The sequence below is a fragment of the Molothrus aeneus genome, chromosome 3 (assembly GCF_037042795.1).
Source record: "Molothrus aeneus isolate 106 chromosome 3, BPBGC_Maene_1.0, whole genome shotgun sequence".
Classification (NCBI taxonomy): Eukaryota; Metazoa; Chordata; class Aves; order Passeriformes; family Icteridae; genus Molothrus; species Molothrus aeneus.
In genome coordinates this window covers 95343193-95369863 of record NC_089648.1, presented here as the reverse complement: position 1 = coordinate 95369863, position 26671 = coordinate 95343193, and the positions used below count along the sequence as shown (strand labels likewise).

General features: G+C 37.3%; 1 protein-coding gene across 2 annotated transcripts in view; it reads left to right on the top strand.

The window, feature by feature from the left end:
• The window catches only part of FAM135A (family with sequence similarity 135 member A), a 65122-nt gene that overhangs the window by 4765 nt on the left and 33686 nt on the right, over positions 1 to 26671 (top strand). For both annotated transcript variants that reach the window (XM_066547453.1, XM_066547454.1), the window contains exons 3-7: positions 18950 to 19029; positions 23139 to 23281; positions 23397 to 23467; positions 23780 to 23953; positions 26203 to 26329. In XM_066547453.1, the coding sequence (XP_066403550.1) occupies positions 18950 to 19029; positions 23139 to 23281; positions 23397 to 23467; positions 23780 to 23953; positions 26203 to 26329 (595 nt within the window). The remainder of the gene's footprint in view (positions 1 to 18949; positions 19030 to 23138; positions 23282 to 23396; positions 23468 to 23779; positions 23954 to 26202; positions 26330 to 26671) is intronic.

Below are 26671 nucleotides of genomic sequence, written 5' to 3'. Positions count from 1 at the left end.
GTGCATGGGAATATTGTTTTCAGTACAGCTGGGGGGTTGTTTTGACAGAAGTGATGACCCATTATGTTTGGTACTATGCAGTCAAAGCATATACAACAAACTGACCCCCTTTTAGGGAAAATTGTAATTTCACTCTTCATTGGAAGAGAAGGATTAAGGAAGGCTTAAGAGATCTGTGAAAACACTGAGAATATTCTAATTACTTCAACAAAAAAGCACAGTCTTTTGAACTGTAGCCTTTTTAAATCTTTGAAATCAGTGGGCAAGGAGAGGGTAGAACATGGGAGCACATTTACTCTAATGGAGAACCTGAAGAGAAGAAAGTGTTTTGGTTGTCTTAAGCTTACAAATCAAATGGTTCCTCAGAATGGTAGTTGAGAAGCAAAGCACAGCAATATAATTACCAACGGCGTATTCTTTACCTGGTGTATTTCTTTTTAGCTTACTGTTGCAGTAAGATAAAAAGCAGTAAATTCACAGGGCAAGTTCAGAGAGGTGGAATGCTGACATAAAGAGAAAAGTGATGTGAGGAGATAACTTCTCTGGTTTCAAGCTGAACCTTAAACTCTGGGCACATTCCTGTAGAAATTAATGTCAGGAAGAAGAGAGAACTTCCAGAATAATTTGACAGACCAAGAAATGTGACTATTGCAATTAATTCAATTTGGGTAGGCTCCAGTATTTTTCTAGGAAACTGTGTTTATTTGAGACCATATGTAATACTTCTGTTGCTGCAGGAGCTCTTGGATAATGGATTGAATGAGCAGAAAAGGAAATCTTTAGTTTTGTTGTTAGCCTCCTATTTTTTAGCTATCACCGTGTTTAGCATGGTTTGTCTTGCCAAAATCAAGTACAGAATTGATTGTATTGTGTGCATTTAAGCCTTCCCAGCGTGGCATGCTTGTCTCATGGAGTTAGAAACATCATGACCTTCTGAACTGTGTAGAACAAAATGTCAGCTATTGCAAGTAATCACATCAAGTTCCTTATTAGAATTTAGAATATTTTACTCCAAAAGTATTTGTTTGTGGAGCGACTCTAGATTCTCCCTCATTTGATTACTGGAGATGTCATCATTCCCAGCATAAATTTCCTTCTGATCAGCTTTAGTTGTTTTTCTTAACAGCTTTGTCTTGTGAATCACTTTATCAGTCTGAAAGTTCACCCTTATGTATTTTAGATGTCAGTCTTTTGTCCCTTTTATTAAATATGAGCTAACATGAGTTTGATCATTGGAATTTGTGGCATATTCCCCACCCTCCCTTCTTTTTCTGTAGAGTCCATGTACCCTAATATCCAGTCAAACCCATTTTACTGTCTTCCTGCTTCTATAACTATTTGAAGAAATATGTCAACTCTTGCATCCCAAGTGTCTCATATTTTCTCAGATTTGTATCTGTAGTGGCACTACAGTTGCCAGAAGCAGTCAGGACTGTGTTTACACTAACAATTAAATTTGGCATTTAAGGAACGAATTACTGAAAGCAGTGCTGATCTCCATACATCTGTATGGTTACTTCAGACTAGATTTTAACCTCATCTTCTGATGAGGACCAGATATTTTTTATCATGAGTGTAATTTGAAGTTGTTTGTATCAGTAGTTGGTTCAGGCTGTTTGTGCCCCTAGGGGCTGAAGTGCATTTTGTGACTGGTAGATCAGAGTAGTTCAACTTCCTTAGGAGACATCCAGGTTCTATGACTGGAAAGCTCTCAGTGAACTGAACCAGCATGCAGCAAACTGGGGTCATTGGGGAAGGTGCCCCAAAACCACTCTTTTGATCTAAACTGGTCTAAATAGTGCAGACTGAGCAAAAATTTCTCATAGTATTTTACTCAAGATCATATTTATATGAAGGGTTATAACTATCTTACCCTCCTAAGTGACCCTCTAAAGCAGACTGTTTTCTTTACTTCAAGATAACTTACTATTCCAAGAAGAGCTAACAGACAGTGCATTGTAATAAAATATTTGTCTTATGTATCCAATACAGCTATTTTGTTATGTTTTCTTATAACTGTGCCATTTGCTTTAGACCCAGCTTGTTACAGATGGCTCCACTGGTTTATTTTTATCTGTTATTACATTCATATAAGGCATCACACAATTTTTGTTTTGACCTAGTGAGATGTGATGATAGGAGTTTTGCTCTAACAGTGATTGATATGCGAGTATTGTGTGACAAAATGAATTAAAGAAATGTATTTGTTTGGGACCTGTGAGAATGTCTGAGATAATGAAGTTTCAGGCTGTTTTGTCATCTTAGCTCATAAAAGTTTACACCAGTAAGGTGGGGGCTCGATACTACTGATCTCCTATAAAACAAAGGAAGCCTAACATGACTTGATTACAGAAGTAGAGAATGAGTTGAGTTGAAAATTGGTTGGATGATTTGGCTCAAAGAGTTGTGATCAGTGGTGCTAAGTCCAACTTAAAGCTGTGGCACCTCCCATGGACTGATACTGCGTCAGTGGTCCCAGCAGTCTTTGCATAGAATCATAGAATGACTTGGGTTGGAAGGGGCATTAAAGGTCATCCAGTACCAACCCTCCTGCCATGGGGGAGGCACCTTCCATTAGAACAGTTAGAGCCCCATCCAACCTAGCCTTGAACACTTCCAGGGATGGGCTGATCACAGCTTCTCTGTGATCACTGCCTGTTGCAGTGCCTCACCACCCTCTGACTGAAAGAATTTCTAATACCTCATCTAACCCTAGCCTTCTTGAGCTTAAAGCAGTTCAATTTCAAAGACTTTGCTGTAAGAACAGGTTGCTTACCCCCTCATTTACATACATTTTGTATGTGTCAGCATACATATATATCCTGAACTGAGATATAAATGTGTCAGAATGTCTCATTCCAAACAACTGCTTACTGAAAGTGACTCAGTACTTTGTAAGGCTCAGTTGAAGTTCCCATGTTCCCCATGGGATGATGGGTCCTGATGTCTAACTTGGGACAGTCACACCTTTTCTGTGGGTAGGAAGAGTTTCCTGGTAACCCTCACTTGTGAGAATGTGAGGTTTTCATTTCCCTGGAGCTGTGTATTGATTTTTTACCTGTAAATGGCAAATCTAATGAGGTAAAAAGACTTAGCTAGTAGTTTGTAGTTTAGCATAGTGCACACATTGCTGCAAGATCTGCTTGGAAAACAGCTGTCATCTACATTTCCCCCATCTCTGTGCATTTTTATATCCCAGTGTTAAGTTCTTACTTTCTCACTAATCTTTTGTTACTTTGTCAGTAGTATGCATGCACACACAAGTGGCCAAAGCTGGCTTTAGAATACTTGTAATCGTTATGTCTCTATGTGTTTTGCCTTTTTTTTTTTTTTGGTACCATTTTAATTTGTAAGGTACAATACCTGCAGTTTGATTGTGGGTTTCAGAAAAAGAAGTTCCTAATGGTTTTTTTGGCTGTGTAATTTGTTGTTATATAAACTATGAGGAGAGGAAGTAAAATAAAGTAGTAACAGTAGCTCTTTATTTCATATTTACTGTTTAGTGTGTCTTAGTTTTCTTTTATTTGACTTTGTTTTGGGTTAAAAGATTCTTATAAAACCACATGAAGAACTTATATTAGTAATCTAAGGCTACCACACTTCTTAAAGTCTTTTTGCTTTTAACTGTTGGGTAACAGATGGAAATAATAATACTAAATACCTTCCAGAGGAGAGACTTTGGCAGATTCTAACCTAAAAGGTATTTTTGGAGATGTATCATATCTGAAAGGTTATTGGTAGGATTGCAGCATAAGTTGCTTGTGAACCTAAATCCTATTAAAAGTCAAAGGAATTTCAGCTTCAGAGACTACTGAAAATTTAGCCTTATGATATTCTTCTGTTCCATAGATTTATGTTTTTCCATGTGTAGATACTCACTGATGTGTCTAAGCAGTATTGACATTTTATGCTTTCATGCATGTGGTTGTGTAATGTAGCTTAAAAGAAAATAACACTGAATCAGAGTATGAAATTTAATAAATCTTATTATGATTACTCAGTAATGTCATGAGAAATAATGCAATATATAAAAGGTTGTATTGTTTTCTGGATCCAGTGAGTTGGCTACATTAATTTTAGAATTTTTAGCAAGAAATTAAAATTCAAAATATACACTTTCAGCAGGACCATATTTCTTCCTCCTGTTTATATCAGAAATGAAAAGGTCCTTAAATGAAGAAGTAGCCCTTGCTAATGGTTTGTGTTGCCAGCATATGATCGAATAACAAACTCTTGATGGACAAGGAACATTCAGGTTCACCTGTTTGGTTTTCTTTTTAATTCATACAGCTCAGACATACTTTTACTTTCAAACTACATTTCTGTATGACATATTTTTCTGGGAATAAGTGTTGTGAATTGCCTTCTGACAGGATAGCTTATCTTTTGAAGTATTGTACTGTGATCTTTACCTAATGTAATGCATTTTTACAGAGAGAGAAGAAAGCTGTCAAATTTGTCTAACAGTTGTAAGATGAGCTCTATTTTTCAGTTTATGGTTTTACAGCAATACAAATAGCAATTATACAGGTTTAAGATTTGGAAGGCTAGGCAGTAAACTCAATGGAATAATCTGTCTAGGAAAAATTATGCAAATATTTTTGGTCTTGAGTTTTTTGTTGTTGTTGTTTCGTTGTTTTGGTTTTTTAAGTGGATCAGTTTCTGATTCGAGTTTGTCAGTAGATGCCCACACACAGGTCCTGCTTGCTTTGAGGCAGGAAAGGGTAAGACTGGGAATGAGCAGTGGAGAAGTCTTATTTTAAATTGCCATTGCTGCAGAAGTTGAAACTTAGTATCATCAATTTTCCTATTAGCCCCTGTGATGCAGCATGTCTGAGACACTGATGACATGGTCTGGTCCCAAAGAGCAGTTACAATTTAAAAGACAGAATCTTGTCTCCTAAAATATGACATCTTATATTTGTTGAAAAGAGGGGTTAAAAATTAAGTAGAAAACTGAGCATTGTTTCCTTTGAGTTAGCTAAGAAATTAAGGTTTTTTGAAGCACACTGAGTGGAACTGAAGACCATGGGTAGGTTGTTCTGCTTGTCTTCTTCAGTTATCTGAAGACTTCAGTTATCTGTGACTTCAGCCACACAGGGAAGCTTGTCTGGGGGTCACCTACAGCCACTGTAAATTGGACTCCTACTTTTGAATCCTCCTCCCTGCTCTTCTCTGTGGTACATCCTAGAAGACTATACTCCAGCTTAAGAAGCTAAATGAGATACAGATGCTGCAGGTTTTAGCTGCATATTCTGACTCATAAAGATGGTTGTACAGATGCTTGTTTCTTCAGTCATTATACATAGAGGTATAGCTAAGGGTTGGTAGTTATAGTTGTCCTGAGGGTATGTTTATTTTCCTGTATCCCCCCATATTCCAAAAATATTACTTCAATGTTTTGTAATGTTCATGGGTACTCATTGCATCTTCTGGACTTCTCAAATATGGGGTGCAAATTTCAAATCACCTGAATTTTATTCAGATTTTAGCTCTTACATTAAAGTAGTACTTTTGGACGTTTTAAAAATAACAACTTTTGCAATTGAAAATATGATTTTGCAATGGAAAACATTTTCTCAACTCAGAATTAAAGCTGTCTAATGGCATCCCATCTCCTCCAGGCATTCAATTTGGCAAAATTCCATTTTTTAAGAACAAAAAGATGAAGAGCACAGATGCCTAGTTACGCCATCTTGCTGCCTTTGTGGACCTGACAGTGCTGTGGTAGGCACAGCTCTTTGGTGCAACAGTGATATGGCATAATTTGCTGTCCTTTGAGACTGCTTTTGGAGGGACTTTGGAATTCCTTCTTTCTGTATGCAACTGAAGAAATAGGGGTCTTGTGTATGTAACACCAGGTACCATTTCACACTGCCAAGTAACAATTGTACCTCAGCATGCCTTGCCATGAAGTCTGTCAGGAGAAACATGATCCATGAGTTTAGTTTAGTGAGGGGGTAAATGACAGTGTAAGACAGGAATGAGTATAAAAGGATTTTATCTGGAGAAGACCCATTCTTTTATTCTCTAGAACATATAGCACTCAGCTGTGTATAATATGAAGGTCGAATGGGCATAGGTGTTAGTTGAAGGCATCACAATAATGATTTCTTGAGTATGCACCTTCTTTTTCTAAATTGAGTTTTACTGAGTTCAGTATTATGGAGAGGCATGTGACAGCAGTAAGTTTTAATTTTGCATTGAATACATATTTAGTCACTAAAATTGCTACTTTTGAGATTCTTTCAAGTGTTAGCACTCTTATATGCAAAAGCTTGTAGCTTGTGCATAGTCTTACTGTTCAGACCTGACACTGAGATGGTAGCAAAACCCAGAAGAATCTGTAATTCATAGGTGTTTTGCCTTATTTATGTGTGCTTGGTTAATACACATAATAGTTACAGCAGAAATATGATTCTTTAAGTTAGTGTACCATCCACAGCTATCTAGGGAAGGGAGAGAGAAAGATGCTCATCTTGTGTTTCACAGTCTTGAATCCCTCACAATACAGCAGATGTTTCTGATATGGTGTCTTTTTGTGCCTCCTTTGCTGCTCATACAAGCTAATAATGTCTTGATGTATACCTGTATCTGTAATCACAAACAGCACTTTACTGGATCATCAGAAACTGCAGAGAGCATATAGCTTTTTGAAATAGGGAACCAGGCTCAGTCCCACCACCAAACACAGACTCAGTCAGTGACTCCAGTCAGGTGTTTGCTTCAAATCTCTTCCTCTTTTACTTCTTATGCCTCCTGTCAATTACTGTACTCCACATAAAGTAACTCATCAGATTTTTGAATATTTTTTTAACCTTATTTCACCCCACTCCACTTGTTTGCCCTTTCCCCAATTCTGACTCACATTGGCCATGGGGGAAGAAACTTAAAATATCTCCAAATACTTAGAGGCCCTCTAGACTGGACCATTGTGTTCATGCTTATGCATACATAATTTCCTTTGTTGATTTAAAAAGTTTTAAAATTGCTTTAAAAATTTATCTCATATTTTCTCAAAAAATATGATGAATACCTTAGATTAAGTGATCAAGACCTGCTGCTAATAATTTTCTGTATTTGTGTATTTTTACTGCAAGAAGTAGCGCATAAGTTATTGTAGGTGATCAGGCTGGGAAGAAAAAAGAAGTGTATTTTTCACTTGTGCATGTTTCTTTGATGTGGATGGTTGTGCCTGAGCTCCAAGGTTTTTTTGGTGGAGGGAGAGGGTAAGAGAGTATACCCAGCATGGCCCACTGTTGGTGTCATGAACCCAAATCTGGAGTGAAATAGCATTCTATGCATTTATATTGGGCCTGAGCATGGATCTGCCAAAAGGTGTGATATGCATGGTCTTCTCCTGCTTTGTTTGCTCCTGCAGTCAGGTCAGTCAGATGGGCTTGCTTTTGGCAGCAGTATAGTCAGAGAGTGGGTTAAGCAGGCAGGAACACAGGGTTAATGGTATAGATCTCACAGGTATGGAGATCTGTTGGATAGCATCTGCCTGAGTAGGGTGATCCTGCCTCTGGTGCTTCCTGTGTGCCTGCAGCTATGCTCTTTCACCTTATGGTTGCTCAGCTCAAAGTGGTAAACCAGCAGGAAAAAAACACCAAAACCAGAATCATTCTGGGTTATATTTTTTTTAATCTCTCTGGTCCACATCAACATCAGATATTCTGTCAGTGATGGTGCAGGAGTATAAAGTACACAGGAGGAATGGGATGCCTACTTCTGTCACCAGCTAGCTTTTGGGTTGGTTTAACTGTAATGCTGGACTACAACTAATCCTGAGAGAAATATGCATAAAAGTTCCAGGCTCTGTGTTAGGAAGACATATCTGGCACGGGAGAGGCCATTATGTCAGTATGATCTGCTCAATGACAGCAGCCCAGAGATCAGTATGTTTTGAAACAAAACCTCTGTTTGAACTTTTGCATTCATCTCAGTTGGCATCCCTGCCCCTAGGATACAGAGTTATGACAGACATCAGGTATGTCAATTCTAATTTCCCTAAGCCCTCATGTGGAGATACAGAGCTTGCCTGGCAATGCCAGTTTGCAGTTTCCACCTCCCTTGCTGCTGGCAGCTTTGTGCCACCGCAGTGCCCTGCCCTGTGGGTTGTGCTGGCTGAGCTGCTGGATCTGACCAGTGTCCAGAACTGCTCTGCAAGTTGTGCATTGGTGTAATTGAGAAAGGTGTCAAATGTATGGCAGGGGGAAGAGTTGAGTGCCTGGGAGGACAGGACAGAGGAAAAGGGGTAAACAGAATTCCTTAAACTTAGTTTCTTACAGAAGTCCTTATATTGAAAAAGCACAGTCTAAATTTCAAGACATTATTCTTGACATTCCCTTACTATAAGAAAGGATAGGGTTTCCCAGATGCCAGCTTGCTTGACTGGCACAGAGAAGGAATCAGATTATTGCAGAAGTCAGAGAGATCCAGCTCTGATACTTGGCAGAGAAAGGGCCCCTAGTCACGTCCAGAATGCCAAGTACCTTTTCTGTAGGTCAGTTCTGAAAGGGGGAAGGAGGAGATGATAGAACGGCATCCAGAGCAGCAGAAACCCTCAGCGTCCAACTCTGCAAGGAGAACTCGGGATCTTCTTCAGTGGATTTTGCAGATCTCATCTTACAGGGAGCAGTGGTGGGAGGTCAGCCCCATAAGGGGAACAAAATGAGTTAGATACCCAGATGGATGGAAAGTTTGAGGGCCCTCAGTATATGTAGAAAGTAAATCATATGATCACCTTGATGACCATCACTGCACTTCAGTCATATCACCATGGTTAGGGCTTCTTCTATGGAGTTTTTCTCTTTTCCTGATTACATTCTTCTCAGTTTTCATCTCATACTACTTTTGTATGCCTTCCTTTCAGCAATTTGTTTCCTACCTTTCCTGAATACCTTCCTACATAAAATTGATTTCAAAATATTTGGGATACCACTTGAGGTTTTCCTCAGTGCTTGTTACAATTTTCTCAAAACAGAAGCATTTGAAAAATGTAGACTTTAGAAAAACAAATTGGTTTTTTTGCTTGCTTATATAATTTTTTTAAACTTATTGAACAGGTTCAGCAGGTACTGTGTTTCTTCAGGTTATCCAGCTTATGGAACCTGGCAAGAGAAAAAGGGATTTGACTACTTAGTGTGTTTGTTCTCCTGTAATTTTTTTCATTTATATAAACTGGCATCAGAAATTTAATTCTTGTCAGTATACTGGATAGGGTAGGTCTTGGGAGATACTGTTGCTGTAGGAGGTAGCTCTCTCATGTCAAAAAGTCTGTTCAAGAACAGTAACTCTTCTTTTTTATGAAGGGGAAAGAAGTGGAGTTTTTGCTTTCAAATCTTGAATGTTCACTTTACTCTTTGACATTCATAAGCTTTTAGGATAATCGTAATTTAGAGAAACAGGTCTTAATTTATGCTGGTAGCTTTTCATTACTTGCTTGTGACATTGTTCTGGTAATATTCCCTGAGGTTATTTCTTAAGATTTATGATAATAATAAAGCAGTTCTGCTTTTCAGTGCTTTTGGAGTTGAAACTCTTGAAGTTGAGGAAAAAATAATTTACCAGAAGTGGCAGTACAATTTCATTTTATTTCTGAGCATGGAGCCCCACCACTAGCTCAGCCTTTCTTAAACCCCTGTCATGTCACTGAAGGGAACACTTTTTCCTCTGGCTGTGTGATCCTGCCTTCTGTTAATAGCCCCTACTGGATTCTTCTTTTCCCTATTCAGGTGGATGAGCGTGTTGGTTTCTTTTACCATAGACTTGATGCAACAGCAAAACTTATTTGAGGCAGGACAAAAATACGTAAAAGAGGTTTTGGTCTGCAAAATGCTTCTACCTGGGGCAGTACTGGCTTAAGGTGATTTAAATGAATCATGAAAATGTGCCTTGCTTGAAGGAAAAAAGACACTTCTGAATCTTAGAGATTACTTTTCCTTCTTTGTGTGCTAATAACATCTCAGAGCAGTATATTTGAAACTACAGTGTTGCAATGTAAAAAATTAAATGACAGGAGCTAATGTCACTTTCATGAATTACACAGCTACTACAGGGGAAAATATGAAGATAAGGGTAAGGGATGAAAGTGACCTGCCTTTCTTTGGTTTATCTTACATAAGATACGGTAGCTCACATGGGCTCTTTTGTCATGATTTTTTGTAACAGTTTTCTTTGTGGTACCTGATTTTCCCTCTGGTTAAATGTTTGCTATTTGCAATTAAAACAGAGATTGGCTTTCATGAAAATAAGGTGCAAAGTGAATTGTAAGGCTTGTATACTTGTTTACTGACAGATGAGAGGAACAGAATTGCACAGCTGCAAAACTTACAACGTTTGAAAGATTAGTGAAGGCCAGAAAATGAGTTGTCTTCTGGTCTCCCATCTGCTGTGTTTGCTAAACTTTGATTTTGAAATTAATATGTTATGATATGTCTTGGTAAAAACTGATGTCTGTTTGCAAGGGCTGAAGGTATAAAATTGTGACCCTGTATACTAGGAAAACCTAGCATCCCGTACTTTTCTCCCCAGAGAACTGAAAAGTTCCAAGCCACAGAGTGGTTAAACAATGGTGATATATGATTTGCAAGGCTAGTATGGTGAATCAAAAAATCAAATGAAAAATACTTTCAAGCTAAATAAATATAGTTTAAAAGTTCTTATTAGAGAATGAGAAATCGTTATTCTTGAAGATAAGCTTTATGGGACTGTTGTACTTTAAAGATTGGAAATTTAGTATGATTTCTTTTGTGAGGAAATTTAGTATGATTTCTTTCTTTTTCTCTTCAGTAAGAACAGGAAGTAAAAGAGGAACTAAAATTATAAACATAGACTAATGTAAGTTAACATATATTTGATTATATAAGAATCAACTGCATGTTTATGTGTCTCTTTAAAAAAGCAATAATTATTTGAGACTGTTCCCCTTTCAAGTTTTTTAATAGATGTTCATAAGCATTGCAGGAATTCTGCCTGAGTGTGTTTTGTGATAAGAACATGGTGAAAAGGCTTTTGTAATAATAACAAAATCTCCAGTTGCATTTACTTTCCTCTCTCCTGTTTTATGTATTTAATCCTGTTTCATGTATTTAATCCTGTTTCATAACAAGCTGCTGTGACTCAGTTGAGGTATTAGTCTATAATAACTCTCATCAGACTTTTGGTCTAGTTACTATTTTGTTTATATGTAAGACTGATTTTCAGAAATGTGTGCTCTAGGCATGTGAGGTACTTCAAAAAAGTAATTAACTTTCAAGGAAACTTACTTTCAAATGTATGAGAACCTCTTATCTATTTCCTGTAAGTTTGCCCATTGTGTTATTTATCTTAATAAAAGTCAGCTGGGAATTACATGGATTTTTCATTGAAGGGATTGCTAAAAGATTTTAAACATAGGGCATGAAAGTTTTCCTGTTACTCAAGTATCTGAATTAGAGTTTCTCAGATAAATCCCACAATTATAGCAGAATGTAAATCTCGTATTGGTCCCTACTAGAAGTACTTATTACAAAACTGATTGTAAGATATTAATCTTTCTGTGCATTCTATACTTGTATTAAATAATTCCCTGTCTAGATAAGCCCTGTACCTAGTTTGGTGTCCATTTGGTATTCTGTGGGCCCAAAATAGGTTTGGTGGGATTAAATTTTTATAGACAACTGTGCAGGTCTCCTGGTGAGGAACAAGTCTAACCAATTCTGGTTTTAATTTTGCACTTCAATAATTAACTTTTTATTGCCTGTGCTTTATTGTGTCTTTCTCTGTTCTCTTATTTCTGTTCCATTGCACCTTATTTTATTTCCGTTGTGATTTTCCTCTTTACCTGGGTTGCCTTTTTACAGAATACTTAGGAGGTTACAAAAAAAAAACCTGGCAAATTTGTGGTAATGTTTAAGATAGAGTATTTGTGTTCCACAATCATATGGAATGTTATAAATGTTACAGGTGTACTCAGATTGCCTGGAAAACTACGTGGCATTTGTCAGTATTGGCTTGTAACTGTGGAAAAAGCTAAATGTCTTAACTGCTTTTAAGATTTGTTTTATAAATCCATGGAAGAATTAGGGATGTAGGGTCTCTCCAGTAGCAAGGGGCTTATCTTGTAGAACAGAGGGGTGTTGAACAGAAATAAAACTAATACTCTTTCTCATTGTTGGATCCTCTCAGTATTGTGCTGACTCAGCCTCTCGCTGCAGTGGGAGTTTCTGTCAGTGCCCGTTTGCTACCGTGGGAATCTGTAGGTGTGATCTGTAGGACACAGCTGTGCCAGGGTCAGGCTGACACTGCCTCCATGAACTGCTGCCCCCGAGCTGCCTGCTCCTCTGGAGACTCGCTCTTCTCTCTGTTTTCCCTGCAGTTCCTCATTTCACTGCCACATTCCATAGTTGCAAAGCAGTGCTTCATCTCCAGCTCTGTTTCCTCATGCACCAAATGAGTCCTGCTTGCCTGAGCCACAGCTCACCTTGGAAAAAGGAGAAGTCTTACTGGCGGTCTGCAGTGGAGGGTGTGTTTTTGATAGGGCCCTGCACTCCGTAGATCCCAAGAGCTCTCCTGAGGTTTTGCGTATACAGAGTCACAGCTGTTCTTCCATTTGGTTAACTGATAAATTTAGAATCTGCCCTGCAGGTGACCCAATGTGCATGTGAGTTTTACAGTCCACGACATTCAGTGCTTGCTCTTGCTAATGTGACTGAGCACATTTAAGTGTGCAGTGCATGCAGTGGGATTTAGGGAAGAGGAAAGCTCAGACTCTGATGCACACGCTTCTGTCTTTCCTCTTCTGGCGAGAGGAACAGCAAAAACGTTTTACCTCAATGATGAAGTGTGTTATGAAGCTTTTTTAGAATGTACGCTTGCCTTGGAATGTTCTTTAGCCGACAAACTAAGTTGTTTTTCAAGTAAAATCTTGTGCAGCTATTGCCATAAATACTCATATGCGTTTTTAATGCATGAGATTATTTTTTATTTTAATAATGGTTGTACTTTATGACTGCATTTGCATGCATTACTCCCTGTAGTTCCATATAGGAGCATTAAAAAGTCAAATCACTATTACTTCATATGTTTCTATTTTTGTCAGTAGCAAGATAAATTCCAGTTATTGATAAACCTATTTCCTGCTCAGATTCTAAGTTACCATTTTCCACAAATGTGGTAAAAACTCCCTTACTCACGCCTATCTAAATGAAGTTCCCCCGTAGCGGGGAGAAAAAAAAAGAAACATATACATTTTCCTGTGTGGGAAAGCTTTTTATGGCACATGCCAGATTTTTGAATCTTCAAGATTTTAATACAACTTGATGAACAAAATTTAATCCTTTATACACAGCATGGACAATAGAGATGTCCTTTGCCTACAGGAGAGCAGTAATTCTAACTGTTTATTTCAGAACACCTTTTCCTACAAGGTCTGTAGTAAGGACACTAAGCTCCAGATATCCTTGAACCTTTTAATATCATGGTTATATATTTGCATGCAATGACATTGAGGACCAAATGACATAAACAGACACGAGTGCATATTTACTGAAGAATGCACATTTACTGAAGAATGACTGCATAGGCTGGGTTTGACAGAAATCACCTGGATATTTATAAACTGTGTACTTCAGCTTTGCTTATGCTGTCTCAGTAGACATCTCAAATGTTTAGACTATCTCCCCCATTGAAGCAAAAGCAAAGGTACCTTTTGGGGGATGTCAAACTGTTTCAGGATAAAGGTTTTAAGTAGTACAACTAGAGCAAGAGATCTGATATTTATTCATCCTAGACCTCATGTCTGTTGCCAAGATAAGTAAAGTAAATGCTGTAAGCATTTAGAGAAGGAGGGGTTGGCAGATTTTCAGAGGTGGTGGTGTAGGTCATCTTTTTCTTTTCCTAAGTGAATGACATTTGAAATTTCATAGGAAGTAAAAAATGCTGCCTTTCAGGGAAGCTGTTGAGAGGGATTCTGCCTGTGTAGACCTAAGAAGACCAGGAGCTGAAATACGCTCTGTTCACAGGTGTGTCTGCAACTTGTTCTGTGTACCAATTCCCAACTATATGTGCTTTTTACTGTGTTGCCTTTCAGTCATCAAGTTGGAAATTGCTGAACCCTGTTTTTCAGGTTTCCTTTAACTTCTGGGATCATAGACTGATTCAGGCTGAAAGGGATAGTAGCATATCATACAGTTCTGACTCTCTTCCTGCTGAAAGGAGGGTCAGAACTTGATACAAACCATGTTGCTTGGAGCACTGTCCCCTCATGTCTTGAAAGCTTCCATAGGGGGAGATTCCATTTCTTATCTGTTCCAATGCTAAAGTATTCTTAAGACTGTTTCAAGTTCCATTTACTCAGCCTCCCTCTGAAGCCTGTCCTTTAAATCACATCAACACCCATGAACATCAAGCTGTAGCAAGCCACTTGTTGTCTTGAAAAAATGGTTCTCAAGACTCATTCAAAATCTGTTCTTGGTGTAGTCAGACCTTCATCCAGCTGTGTTCCCTGCATTGCTTGTACTGCAGTGACTCTTTGAGTTAAGGCTCAACTTCCTTAGCTGCCATTGTAGCCCAGCCTTTTAAAGTGACAAACGCTAGCTGTATCATCTAACACACAGTATCTTGCTGAATTATCAGGTGCTGATTCTTAACATCATGGCATAACCTGTCAGGGTACTTTAACGGTTAATGCATATCAGGCTCTTGCTCATGATTAATTTTTTAGTGCATTTTCTGTCATACTGTACATTAAAGTTCTTGGTGGTATTTCTGTTGGTTTGTTCTCTGTTTAGTGAAATACAGGGTAATCTTGCTTGAGCTAATGGCACAAATGATAGTGTGAAGGATACTGCTGTTTTTTACAGGTCATTCTTACAGTATATCACCTTTCTGAATACCACTAATTCTTTTCTTCAAAGCAGAGTAGCTTTAAATTGTCTTTGTCAAAATACTTCTGACTTCTTTGTTATCTTAAAAAACCAATGATGATGTGGCAGTTTCAGTTAATAATCTGAAAATGGTGGTTTTTTTAATGTAATGCAGTCAAAACAGAGATTAAGGGAGAGATTGTAACTTTTTTTTTCAAATTATTCTTTAAAAATATTCACATAAAAAACACAGCTAGTCTATGCTTTAAGAACCCTAGCACTTTTCTGGAATCTTAATGCTGTCTGCAAAGCTTGACCTATTTTTTTTTTTCAAGTATTTCTGCTCTGGAAAACAGTTTTACATAGAGCTTTATATGAACCTGAAACCCTGTCTCTGTTACCAGTAGAGAATTTGTCTAGGTTGCTCTCAGAATCAGGCTGGTACTGAAAAAGTACCAGACTGGTGCAGGATCAGTTTGATAATTGCCCTGTCATGTTCCTGGGACTTAGAGATGCATGTTAGAGAAAATGTGCTGTACCAAGGTTGGGCATGTGAGTCTCACTGGCTTTGCTTCAGCACGGCCATGCTCTGAGATGTTAGCGCTGGGTTCTCCCTTCCAGTGGGTTTCAGGAAAGCAGTGTAGTATAGACACACTGATGGACCTGAGCTGTTGTGTCTGAAAAGTTCTAGTGGTAAGCCTGCAAGTGTGTGTTTGTCTGCCATGTTCCACCATTTGGAAGAAGCTGGACTGGGGTTTGAAAGCATTGGTAGCCAGCATCGATTTGGGCACGTGTGCTGCACCATGGGTTGTGTGATCTGTAGCATTGTTATCATCTGGAATTTTCCACTACTCAGGATACCTTCATTCTCTCATTACATTAGATAGTGGAGAGTTGATACATGAGACAGTGGAGAGCTGATTGTATTCAGATCTTATTTATGGCGTGTTTTAAGGATATTTGGGAGAATTGAATGTGATAGGTGAGTAACAAGTCCTTGATACCGAATTGCTATGTGTAGGCCCAAGCAAATACCATAGATCAGGTTTATGTGTCCGTTGTCCTGACGACAACTAAACAATGTTTGTAGTACAGCCAGGAAATAATTGAAAGTGACTTGGTTTTGTTTTGGTTTTTAATAGAAATGGAAGCATTGCAACGTAAATTGATTCATGGGTTGAACAAAAGATGGCAAGATGAGGAAGGCAGGGCTTGGGGGAAAAGAGTGATTAAACTTGATCCATTTTTTTTCATTACTTTTAAAATTTGCTGTCAAATGAGAAATGTATATCATAACTTTAAAAAAGTACTTCCTTATTTACAAATTGCAAATATAGTACCTTTGTGAATCAGGTATCCTGTTTCAGTATAATAGCTCTTCATTTGCAGGTAGATCCTTAATGTATACAGCATTTAAAGATGAATGACAGTGAATAATTCAGGTAAATACTGTGTAGGGGGCTGTCTCTCTTATTTAAGTAACTTAGTGCAGTTAAATAATTTTGTCATCTATCTAGGTATAAGATTTTGAATTAGTGTTTGCATATTTGCCCTTAGCTGAACTCCTACAAGATTTTATTAGTCAGTGTAACAGGTGAATGTTTTATGTTCTAAACTGCTTAAAGTATAAATCTGCTGAAAATCTAACCCATCTGTCTCAAACAAGCAAACAAGACACCTTCATCTCCCTATGGAACCAAATAAAAATATCAGGCAGGTAAAGGGTTTGCTGAAGAAAAAGGATAGAATGGTCTGCTCTTGATTAATTGCAAGCAAACAATAATAAGAAAGAAAGGATGTCCTAACAGCCTTTTGGTTTCACAAATTACATTTTAGGCATGAACAATTCTATTGATCGTTTTCTTTGAGGCACAAACTGTAAACAGTCACTTAATAGTATCTCTAGGGTGAATGAGCCTTATTGGATTAAGTAATGGGAATATCCCATTGCACCCTTTTTCTGTTCAATGCTCAGTTTTTATTTTCCTTTGCCTTTCATTTTACCTTGTTACAGTCCTTATTCAGTAATCTATCCACATTTGATAAAGTTGTTAATCCTGAGTTAAATTTATGCTCTGCAGAGCTGTCACATGCTTCTGAACATCAGCTGAGAATTATGCAGAATTTGGATTTTTAAAATTCTAATAGAATGACAGTTTGGTATGAATAGTTTGGTAGGCTAAAGCCAAGGTGAATTAAAATATGTGGCATATCTCTGAACTTACTGAGATGTGATGTTTTAATAGAAAGCTGCAACAAAATATTGCATGTAAACCATATAAATAATTTTACGTTCTTTTAATACAATGAAATAATTTCTTTTAATGAAATAACAAGCAGTATGCTTTACCATGACAAGCTGGTCATTAGGATCATGGGAATATGCAGCCAGTAGTGGTAAGGCATCAGTCTCTTGATGAATGTGTACTGTGGATCCAAAAGTGAAGCTGGGGCTGGTGGAAAGTATCTCCTTGCTGAGGCTATTGTACATTATCATGTATCATGTTTCTTCAGTATAGGTGAAATGAGTCACTAATTGAATGATGGAAGTCTCATCTGACCCAGAAAAAAAGGAGTACATCACTGTACTATGCTGCATCCTCCTGGGTCACTGTTGAGAGGGCAGTCTTCATCTTCTTCATTCTGTATACTCTTGGAGAAGATAACAGTGAAAGCTCAATGTTAATTCATATTTTTTTAACCCAATATAAAATGAATTAATTTACTATTTATTAATTACTTAGAGAGTGTATTTGTTTGACCTGTGGGTTTCAAAAAATGAAATGTAACTAGTAGCTTGCAATAGGTTAAGTTTTGCTCTAGTTTTTAAAAGTAGGAATCACTTCATATCTTTAACAATGTTACTGGTTCATTATAAAGCATTCTTTGATATATAAGTTTTGATGAGTCTAAAGTTGACTTTTAATTTTGTGAAAGAATTAAATTAAGGGGTTTTTCATTGGCTTATTGTTAGGCTAATACACAGTCAGATCAGTTGAAATGTTAGAAGTCAAAATCAGAAAACAACAAATACATTGGTTTGGGTTTAGATTTTTGGGTTTGGATTTTTTGATGAAAACCATGACTGTGATTTGGGTGTACACTGTGAATGAAATATGAGGGGTAAAAGTGTACTCCTAAGGACATTTAGGACCATGCTCCTACCAAAAAAGGAGGGGTTTTCTTCCCCTCTGTACCTGTGTTTGTGCTGCCTCTCTTTCACTGGTCCTAGTGTTTGTGGAGCTGTGTGGTAGGTCACATCAGCTCACTGAGGAGCTGAAGCTAATTGTTCAAACAAAAATAAATTATCTGAAATGGGATGGAATGGTTAGAAGGTGTCATCTAAGAGTATTTGTGGGTGCTTGTGTTATGTAGAGGCTTCCATAAAAATTGGTCTGGTGACAGTTAAGGATTTCTTAGATGAAAATCTAAGTTGGAAATGGTATGGAGCTGAATAAGATGAAAAATGGGTTAGAGATGGAGTAGAGACCCCAAAGACTTGTGTTGGGGTTTTTCTCAACTTTGGATTTGAAGCCTGCAGTTCCTGGCTTTGATAGCATAAAGGTACTGTCGTGTTTTGCTTAGTGTGACCTTTTATTTGCGCTTTTGCATAGCTGGTGGCCACAAACCATACAGGGAGTGTCTGGTAAGCAATGTGTTTTCATGGAGGGGGGAGTTCTACAAACTGCAGTTTCACCTCCTTCAGTGTCAGAACTGATTATAGCAGTCCTGTAGATGTGCTACATGGCAGATCCTTCTGAGATGACTGTAGTGTATGTGATAATCCTGATTTTTCATTCATACCAGTTTTCCAGTGTAGTTTACTGCAGGTCTTTACAAGTATTTGCCCCAACTCTGTGGGGTATGGAAAAGCTAGTGTTGGGACTTCTTGTTATTCATGTTTGACCACTACTTTGGTTAATAATGTTAAAAAATAAAATATAACAAGATAAGGGTCAAGTAAGACAGTATTAAGCTTTGTAGATTTCCTTGATCTGTTCCTCTTTCCCATTATCCACTCCTGCCTTTGTCAATGTATCTGTATATGGTAAATGAGATGTACTGTAGCACATCAGTTGCAAATCACTCTTTTGCTTTAGCTTTTACCAGATTCGTGCATCTATGAAAATTCCTCCAAGAATTCCACACATATTGGAAGCTAGTTTGTTACATGGAACTGGTAAGTGTAAAAACTTTTCAGTAAATTAGGTCATTATCTTGCCTTGCTAATTGAGGAATTACACTTTTTGTTGTATATTTTTATAACTAATACAGAAGTGGTTTTAATTTTGTTACTAACAATGCAAATACATTTTGTTCTTAACAACAGGACTTAAAAGTTGATTACAGAATTTATGTTACTGTTTTTATCTGCTGATTGTCTCTGCTGGTAGCAAAATACGGTGATTGCTTTATATGAGTGTCTTCTGTTTTTTTCCACTAATTGTCTCAGTCTTCTCCATGTTTCAGGCTAAGATGACCAAGGGCAGATCTAAGTAGATATCTGACAGCAATGGAGAATTTCAGATACAGACTCTTACACAGATTGATAAGCCCATTCTTTTTCTGAAAAGAACACTTGGAAAGGATGCTTTTCAAACTTACTCTGTTGTTCTCTAGTGGTACACTTGAAAATTGATTTAACCTCCTGAACAGATTTCCCTTATCTTTTTTCTTTTTTAAACCTATCATTCACTTTTGATTTCTATGTCCATGCAAACTAAATCCAGAGAAATCTCTTGGGGCTCACCTAATTCTGTGTACACCATCCCTCAGCATGGTGTAAAAATGTGAAAAGCAGAAAATTAATTAAGTTTTCAAATGTTACATGGAATTATGGGAATTTCAAGGAAGAAAAACCCAATATAGTCTGAGAAAATGTAACTGAATACAGTCTGATAGGATGTAACTGAAACTGAATTTTTGAGGCTATTTTGAAAGTAGCTCTGAGTACAGCAACAATGTAGATACTGGATTTTGGTCAAGCTTCCTAAATATTTCTTGGATTTGTGTGAGATAAATGAATAGTTCTGATGAGCCAAGATTACTCCACTTCAAAGGCAAACTTTAATGCAGTTTATAGAATTTGGGTCTGGTAAACATCCTTTAGTAAAAGACACTTTTTGAGAAGTGACACTGAATAATATGATTGATATTGCTAGAAAAAAAGTTTTTCCATTTCACAGTATATTTTTGAATATTAGGTTATTTTTTTTTTTTCAGAAAGCTGCAGTCTTGTTAGCAAATTGTGACATGTGTGTTAGCTCTTGTTTCCTGTTACTAGGCATAAAAAGGGGTATAAACATTAAGACTGCAGTTTGGTGTGAGTTTAGATCAGCAGTTCTGACAAAGAAATAAAAAAAGGGTGCTTGATTTCCCTGGCCACTCTGTCTTACCTTCATATGCTCTGTGTGCTGTTGACACAAATGTTTGATTTGGTCTGGAAACTCAGCTGGGGAACTCATTCAGTTGACAAGCAGCTGTTTTACAAGAAACCCAAACCCCTTCAAACCCTTTTTGGGGCCCTTTTTCGATCAGTTTCTCAGTTTTCAGGTAGTTACTGATAATGTTTGTGGCACAACAAAGCAGAAGGAAGGGTACAAGCTGGTCAGTGAAAGGGGGTTCGTTTGTCCTTCTTGTGGACATGGTAGTGCTAGGTCTTGCTGAGAAACTCTGCTTTCCATTTCCATTTAGCCACCTGCTTGATTTAGCAGAGCTGGATGCTGTAGGCTCACATGCAGCCCTCCTGCTCTAGGAAGGGGAATAGCTGATAGCAATTCCTGAGACTGCTGTTATGTGTAGAAAATAGCTGCTCTTGGTCTCAGCATAGAGTAGCACAGTGCTGATTCACTCCGTGAAAATGTTGCTTGCTGACCACAGAGGAGGCTGGTCAGGATCCCCACTCCTGGGAATGGTGTCCTGTATTGATCAGGTGCTTCTTTCTGTACTTTCCTCTCTTTTCAGTCTTTCTCATATTTGCCTATTCTAAATTCTATTCGCTTTGTCATGTCATGATTTTCCCACTCCTCTCCAAGTAATTTTGCCTTCTAGGCACAAGTCATCTGCAGTTTCCTTACTTTGGCTGTGTTTTCCCCTCTCCTACAGACCATTTGTTTAATCTCTCTCCTCCTTTTATTTTCCCAAGTCAAATACACAGTCTTAAGTTTTTCCTCTTTTTCAAGTTCATTTTTATCTCCTTTCACCCCTTGCCCAGCTCTGCAGTCCCTCATTAATTTAAATAAGTATTTTTTCCATTTCTATTTTTCACATCTTTTAGTAACTCATGAGAATTGCTTGGGACACAGCACGAGTGTCATTACAGATATGATAAAGCAATTCACCTGCTTTGGCTCCAGTCTTGTGAAGGTCTTTTATTATTCTTGTAATTTGAAGGAAGGTGTAGTTGTGCTGTAGAAAATGAAAAGAAAAACATATGTATTTTTAGCCTGTATGAGGTTGTTTCAGATTTGAGGATGTTATGAATTCCTCCTTCTCTCAAAAATTCATGACTGGTTGTCAGAGAAAAATAAAAGGGGGAGGAAAAACCAGTGAAGGCAGACTAGGAAGGAATGAGGTGTCTGGTTTTATGATGCAAGAGTAAATTATCTTCTAAAATGTAAATATATATATAAATAAAATAAATTTATATGCAAGAGTAATAAATATGTAAGAGTAAATATGTCATTTATATGCAAGAGTAAAAAAATCCCACTTTTTTTTTCTCCTCTATTGTGGAAACAGCCTTTTGTGTGGATAGAAGCTTAGGAATAGTCTTGGCCAGTCAGTGCATCTTTGATGTAAAAGACAGCAGTTTTGCCTTGATGACCCCACATTTGTGAGACCTTGCTCCCCATGTGGAAGTGGCTCAGCCTGTTCCTGACTCAGCTTTTGCTCTGCAGCTCCTCTCTCTCTTCTGGGGGTGCCGGTTTGTGTTCTGCTGAGGTCAGCAGAGCTCAGGGCTGTAACTCAGGGTTGGACACTGCAGAGGAAGTGGGACCTCAGCCATTTGTCTCCATTACTTCTTTTGTTTCAGACAGGAGTGGGAGATCCCTTTTGCTGATGCTGTGCAGTTATATCAGATTATGTGCCAAGTGAAACCATACCTGCTCTGCCCTTCAGCTGTAATAGATGACACAAATGGATGTAAGCTGAAAGTGGCATTATTCATAGGGGAATTACATAGTAATGATTCAGCCTTTGTAAGCACTTTGTCCAGGATACCTAAACTGATGATATATATGAAAACACTTCCGCAAAACCCAGTATTTGTGCATTTCTGAAGAGAAGTTGAATTAAGATGTTACTAAGAGTGGGAATGTTTGCCAAGGGCAGTAATATTCTATCAGAGGCCCCAAAGCTGTAGACTGAAAACTGCAGATTTTTTTTCCTCCTGTGGATTCCTTTGAAGTAATTTATTAAGAAGAATCAAAAGAATTTTAAAAATCTTTTGCACCTTCATTTACACGATTTCTAAGACATTTTGTCTTGGAAGATGTTGATGTTATTGAGCCATTTTTTAAGAGGAATTATAAGTGTCAGTATTTCTGTTACTTCTGTTCTTCCAAGTTCCAATTTCTTTTAGGTTTTTTCCAGAGGATTGTACCCATCATGATACTTCCTGTGTGATAATCCTTTGCTATTATGATAAATATTTCCTCAATTACTGTTTTAAATCACTCCCTTTCTCGTTTCTTCTGCAAATCCTTTAACTCTTTTTTTTCAGCAAAAGATTTATCACACTTTTCTGAGCTCTTTGTGATGAGTAGCCTTTGAAGTGTCATATTCCATGCACAGTGCCAGGTTCAGGTGATAAGCTCAGAATTAGTTTGGCCTGAGTAGGATGCAAAGATCTTGAAAGAAAGAACAAACAATCTCTGTTCTTGATTGATTCAGTGGAGTGGTATATGTCATTTAACCTCTTTGTCTCATCTGTAGGTAATTTTGTTTTCAGTGTGGTTAAAACCTGCAAATTAACATGAATGCTAGATGAAAGAAGATAGAATTCAAGATTTTTATTGCAATTTTTGATGCCTAGAATGTCTTTCGTTTGTAACAAAGCAAAAATTCTTCAGAACTTACATTAAAAGCAAATTATATTAAAAATACTGATAGGGTTTCTTTGAAACAAAATGTACCCCTTCAAACTTCATCAGTCACTGACTGAAAACCACTTACATTACTGATGATGTTACAGTTTTAATAGTAATCATGAAGCTGATGGAAATGATAGTTACACTTATTAGCTGCTCTGAGTTTTCCAGTTATATTAATACTTGTTTCTCTCTTCAGGTGCAACAGATCTTGCCTTTCCTGCTTCAGTCCATGACAATATAGTTTGCAGTAAAACATTTCAGATTCTTTACAAAAATGAGGAAGTTTCTGTGAATGATGTGATGATTTTCAAAATAAAAATGCTGTTAGATGAGAGGAAGGTAATCTGCTGTTCAAATTTACTATATTCAGATAATTTAGGCTTTGTTATATACAATTTGAATTAGTACAAATAAGGGACCTGAAAGATTTCATGCTTCTACAATTTCTTTGTAGATTGAGGAGTCGCTTAATGAAATGAATTTTCTGCTAACATTAGATTTACACTTCACGGATACAGACTACTCGTAAGTTTAAATATAGAAGATTTTGTTAAAGCAAGAATATATGTTAACTCCTTAATCTGTTTAAATTTGTATTATTTATAGGTGTAGTGTGTTCACATTAGACATAAATGATGGTAAAAAAGAAATCTAATGTTGAAATCTCTTAAGATTTCATAACTGGTTCATCTCATTCTAATTTTTTTTTCCTCTGGGGGAAATGCCATTGTGTTCCAAAGTATGGACTTAGGATAAATTGCTGTTTGAGTTAGTTATTAATAACTTGAACTTTAAATGTGATTGTTCTAATTGTATGTTCTGTTGATTTCTTTTTAGACCAGATGACCTGAGCACACTACAGCCAATTAGTAGCCGAACTTTAAAGTTGCACTTTAACCTACACCAGGGCCTTCATCATTACGTCAATGTTATGTTTGATTACTTCCACCTTTCTGTCATATCGGTTATCGTCCATGCTTCTTTGGTTGCTCTGCATCAGCCATTGATAAGGTAATCTCTCGCTAATAAAATGCAAATCAATTCTTGAATGTCCAATTGGAAATGTTATAAAACCAGAATACTTAATGAGAAGTTAAGTCAATGGACAGTATTGTTTTCTATGATGATTTTGGAATTCAGGGTCTAGACGGATGAAAAACTTTTTGTTTTTAAAATTATCTGAAAAAATTTTTGAGGGTTTTTTTAAATTAAAAATAAGAATGTGTAGTGTAGAAGAGAGAGAATGCCCAAGGCCAGAGAAGTGGAGGAATGTATAAATATCTGTATTTGTATGTGTATATTTCTATGTATAAATATATATGAATTTTTTTAATCAGGAAGATCTGCTGTACACTGTACACACTGACTGAAATAGCTGCTGTTTATACAAATAGGGTGCCTTCTGTTAACTATCTTCACAGTTTTCAGTTACTACTGCAATGACAGTGAGGTCTGCAAATGATACATTTAACATTTTATTCAGTAAAAGGAACTGGAGAATTAACTTCTCTCTTTAAGAAATATTTTGCTATTTTTTGCTGGAGCCTTTTAATTTCATCTACTGGTGTCAACCTTTGCAATCTCTGTTTACTTTGGATCTCTCTCTGTGTGAAAAGGGGCTGTACAGTCAGTTACACATATGAAGTATTCTTTGCACACCTTTTTTTTAGCATATCTATCTTTTCCTTCTTTCGTGGTCTCCAAATACTCTATGATACTGCCCTCAAGTTTCCTCATATTCAAGGCCAGTCTGTGCCATAAATGCCCAGACCTCTACCTTCAGGTATTCCCACTCCTTGTGCTTGTCTTCACATCATGGAAAGCACTTTCTCTGAGTATGTTAGACAGCTGTTCTGTGCTGTAGGGCTGTGCTGGTCTGGAGGATTCAGCTGGCTTTCATGGGGTTTTGGTCGTTTTTCCCCCTGCAAGTTGGTTTGAATTATTTTGGTGATGTGTTTTAGACATGGTTATATAGTAAATGAACTAACACATCTGAAGAGATGGCACAGCCTTATTTGGGAAAGAAGCAAGTACTGAGAAGGTGGGAATTGTTGAAGACATAATCTGATAAATGCACTTTTAAATTTACTTAAAGTAGCATCATGTATGTAAAATGTACATGATCACACTGTCCCACAAGTGAGATTCAGGCATTTAACCTATATTGATCATTTGTTGTTAGAAAATGAAAAACAGGTTTTGATACTAATTTTTATGCAGAAACATATTTGTCCCTACTTACCTTTTTTAAAAGTTGCAGTAAATCTGAAGGCTTTCCTATGCATTTTTCCTCAGTTTCTGGCTTTTCAAGTGATGATACAGTAATGCTATTTAATTTTAAACCTCAGCTGGATATAGCTTGTGTAAGGAGATACTGAAACAAAATAGCATCTTCTATGCTGCTTTTGTTATCTTCAGAGTATGGTGTTGCTGTGTCCACAAAATTAAGTATTCAAGTTGTCCTTTATGATGGGGAGAGGAAGAAGCTTTAAAATTTACAGTGTTTTATTTCAGCTGAGCTGCCCCATGTAGCAAATACTTGATGGTTGCTGTATCCATATCTGGCTCACTTTTCTGGAGCACTTCTTTCTGAAAAACCTGAGAATTGCAGCTATCACTCCTTTTTGTCCTTTGGGATTTCATGGGTGACAGTTTGGTCATGCTCACATTATTGGCACCTCTTCCTTTCCAAGGAGTGGTCACTTTTTGAGTGTTTTCTTCTTCTGAGTAGCATTCAGATTCACCTTCTGTTGGGAGCTGTTAACCAGTGTTAACACTTCCCTTGAAAGAGAAGATAATTCTTCTTGGGTACAGCCCTGGACTCCTGTATGATCTACGCTTTTCTTTAATCTGTAATTGCTTATTTCTGCCTGTTATCTAATAGTCCCCACTTTCTTCATTCATTCATTTTTCATTCATCTTTCCTACTTTTTATCACAAGGCTACTGTTTCAGGATGCTCTGTTCTTCCAGGAGTTCAGGATAGGATCTCCTCCTCAGCAGGCAGAGGTCAGGCATACTTTAGGAAAACAGCAATGTCAGTTTGTGTAACAGCTTTGAACTTCCTGCTGCTGCTTAACTTTAAGAGATTGAGTCCTCACATCAAAATCCACAGAAATTGAATCCTTTATACCTGTATAGCTCAAAATTTATCTTTCTGGCTTAAACTTTCAGGAATATTGTTTAAATTAATTGAAGTTTGCATTGGAAGTAATGAGGCACAGTATGTTCAGATTATCAGTTCATTTGTGCTTTTTGCAGTTTTCCTCGCCCAGTGAAGAATACATGGTTGAACAGGAATGCACCTGCACAAAACAGGGACTCTGTGATTCCTTCTCTTGAAAGTGTGGTCTTTGGCAATAACTACACAAAACAATTATCAGCAGACGTAAGATTAAATAGAAGTTTAAAATTTTATTTGTATTCTGTGGGGAGGTGTGAATTTTATCTTTTCTGCAGGAATATTATTTGATAAAGAATGAACTTTGTTCAAGTGGTTTTGGGGTGGCATGTGAAAAGGGAAATGAGAAGAATTGTTCCAAGAGACTATGTTACCTGCTTCAGGAATGTACATATGGGAAGCTTACAATGTTAAGTGTTTGGCCTCCTTTTTTAATGTCTCGCAATCCATTGAAAATCACAAAAATCAAGTTTGTGAAAAGAGGCAATTGCTTATCTTTTTAGTCATTCTGCTAACACTTCATTTATTATACAAAATTAATATGTGCCT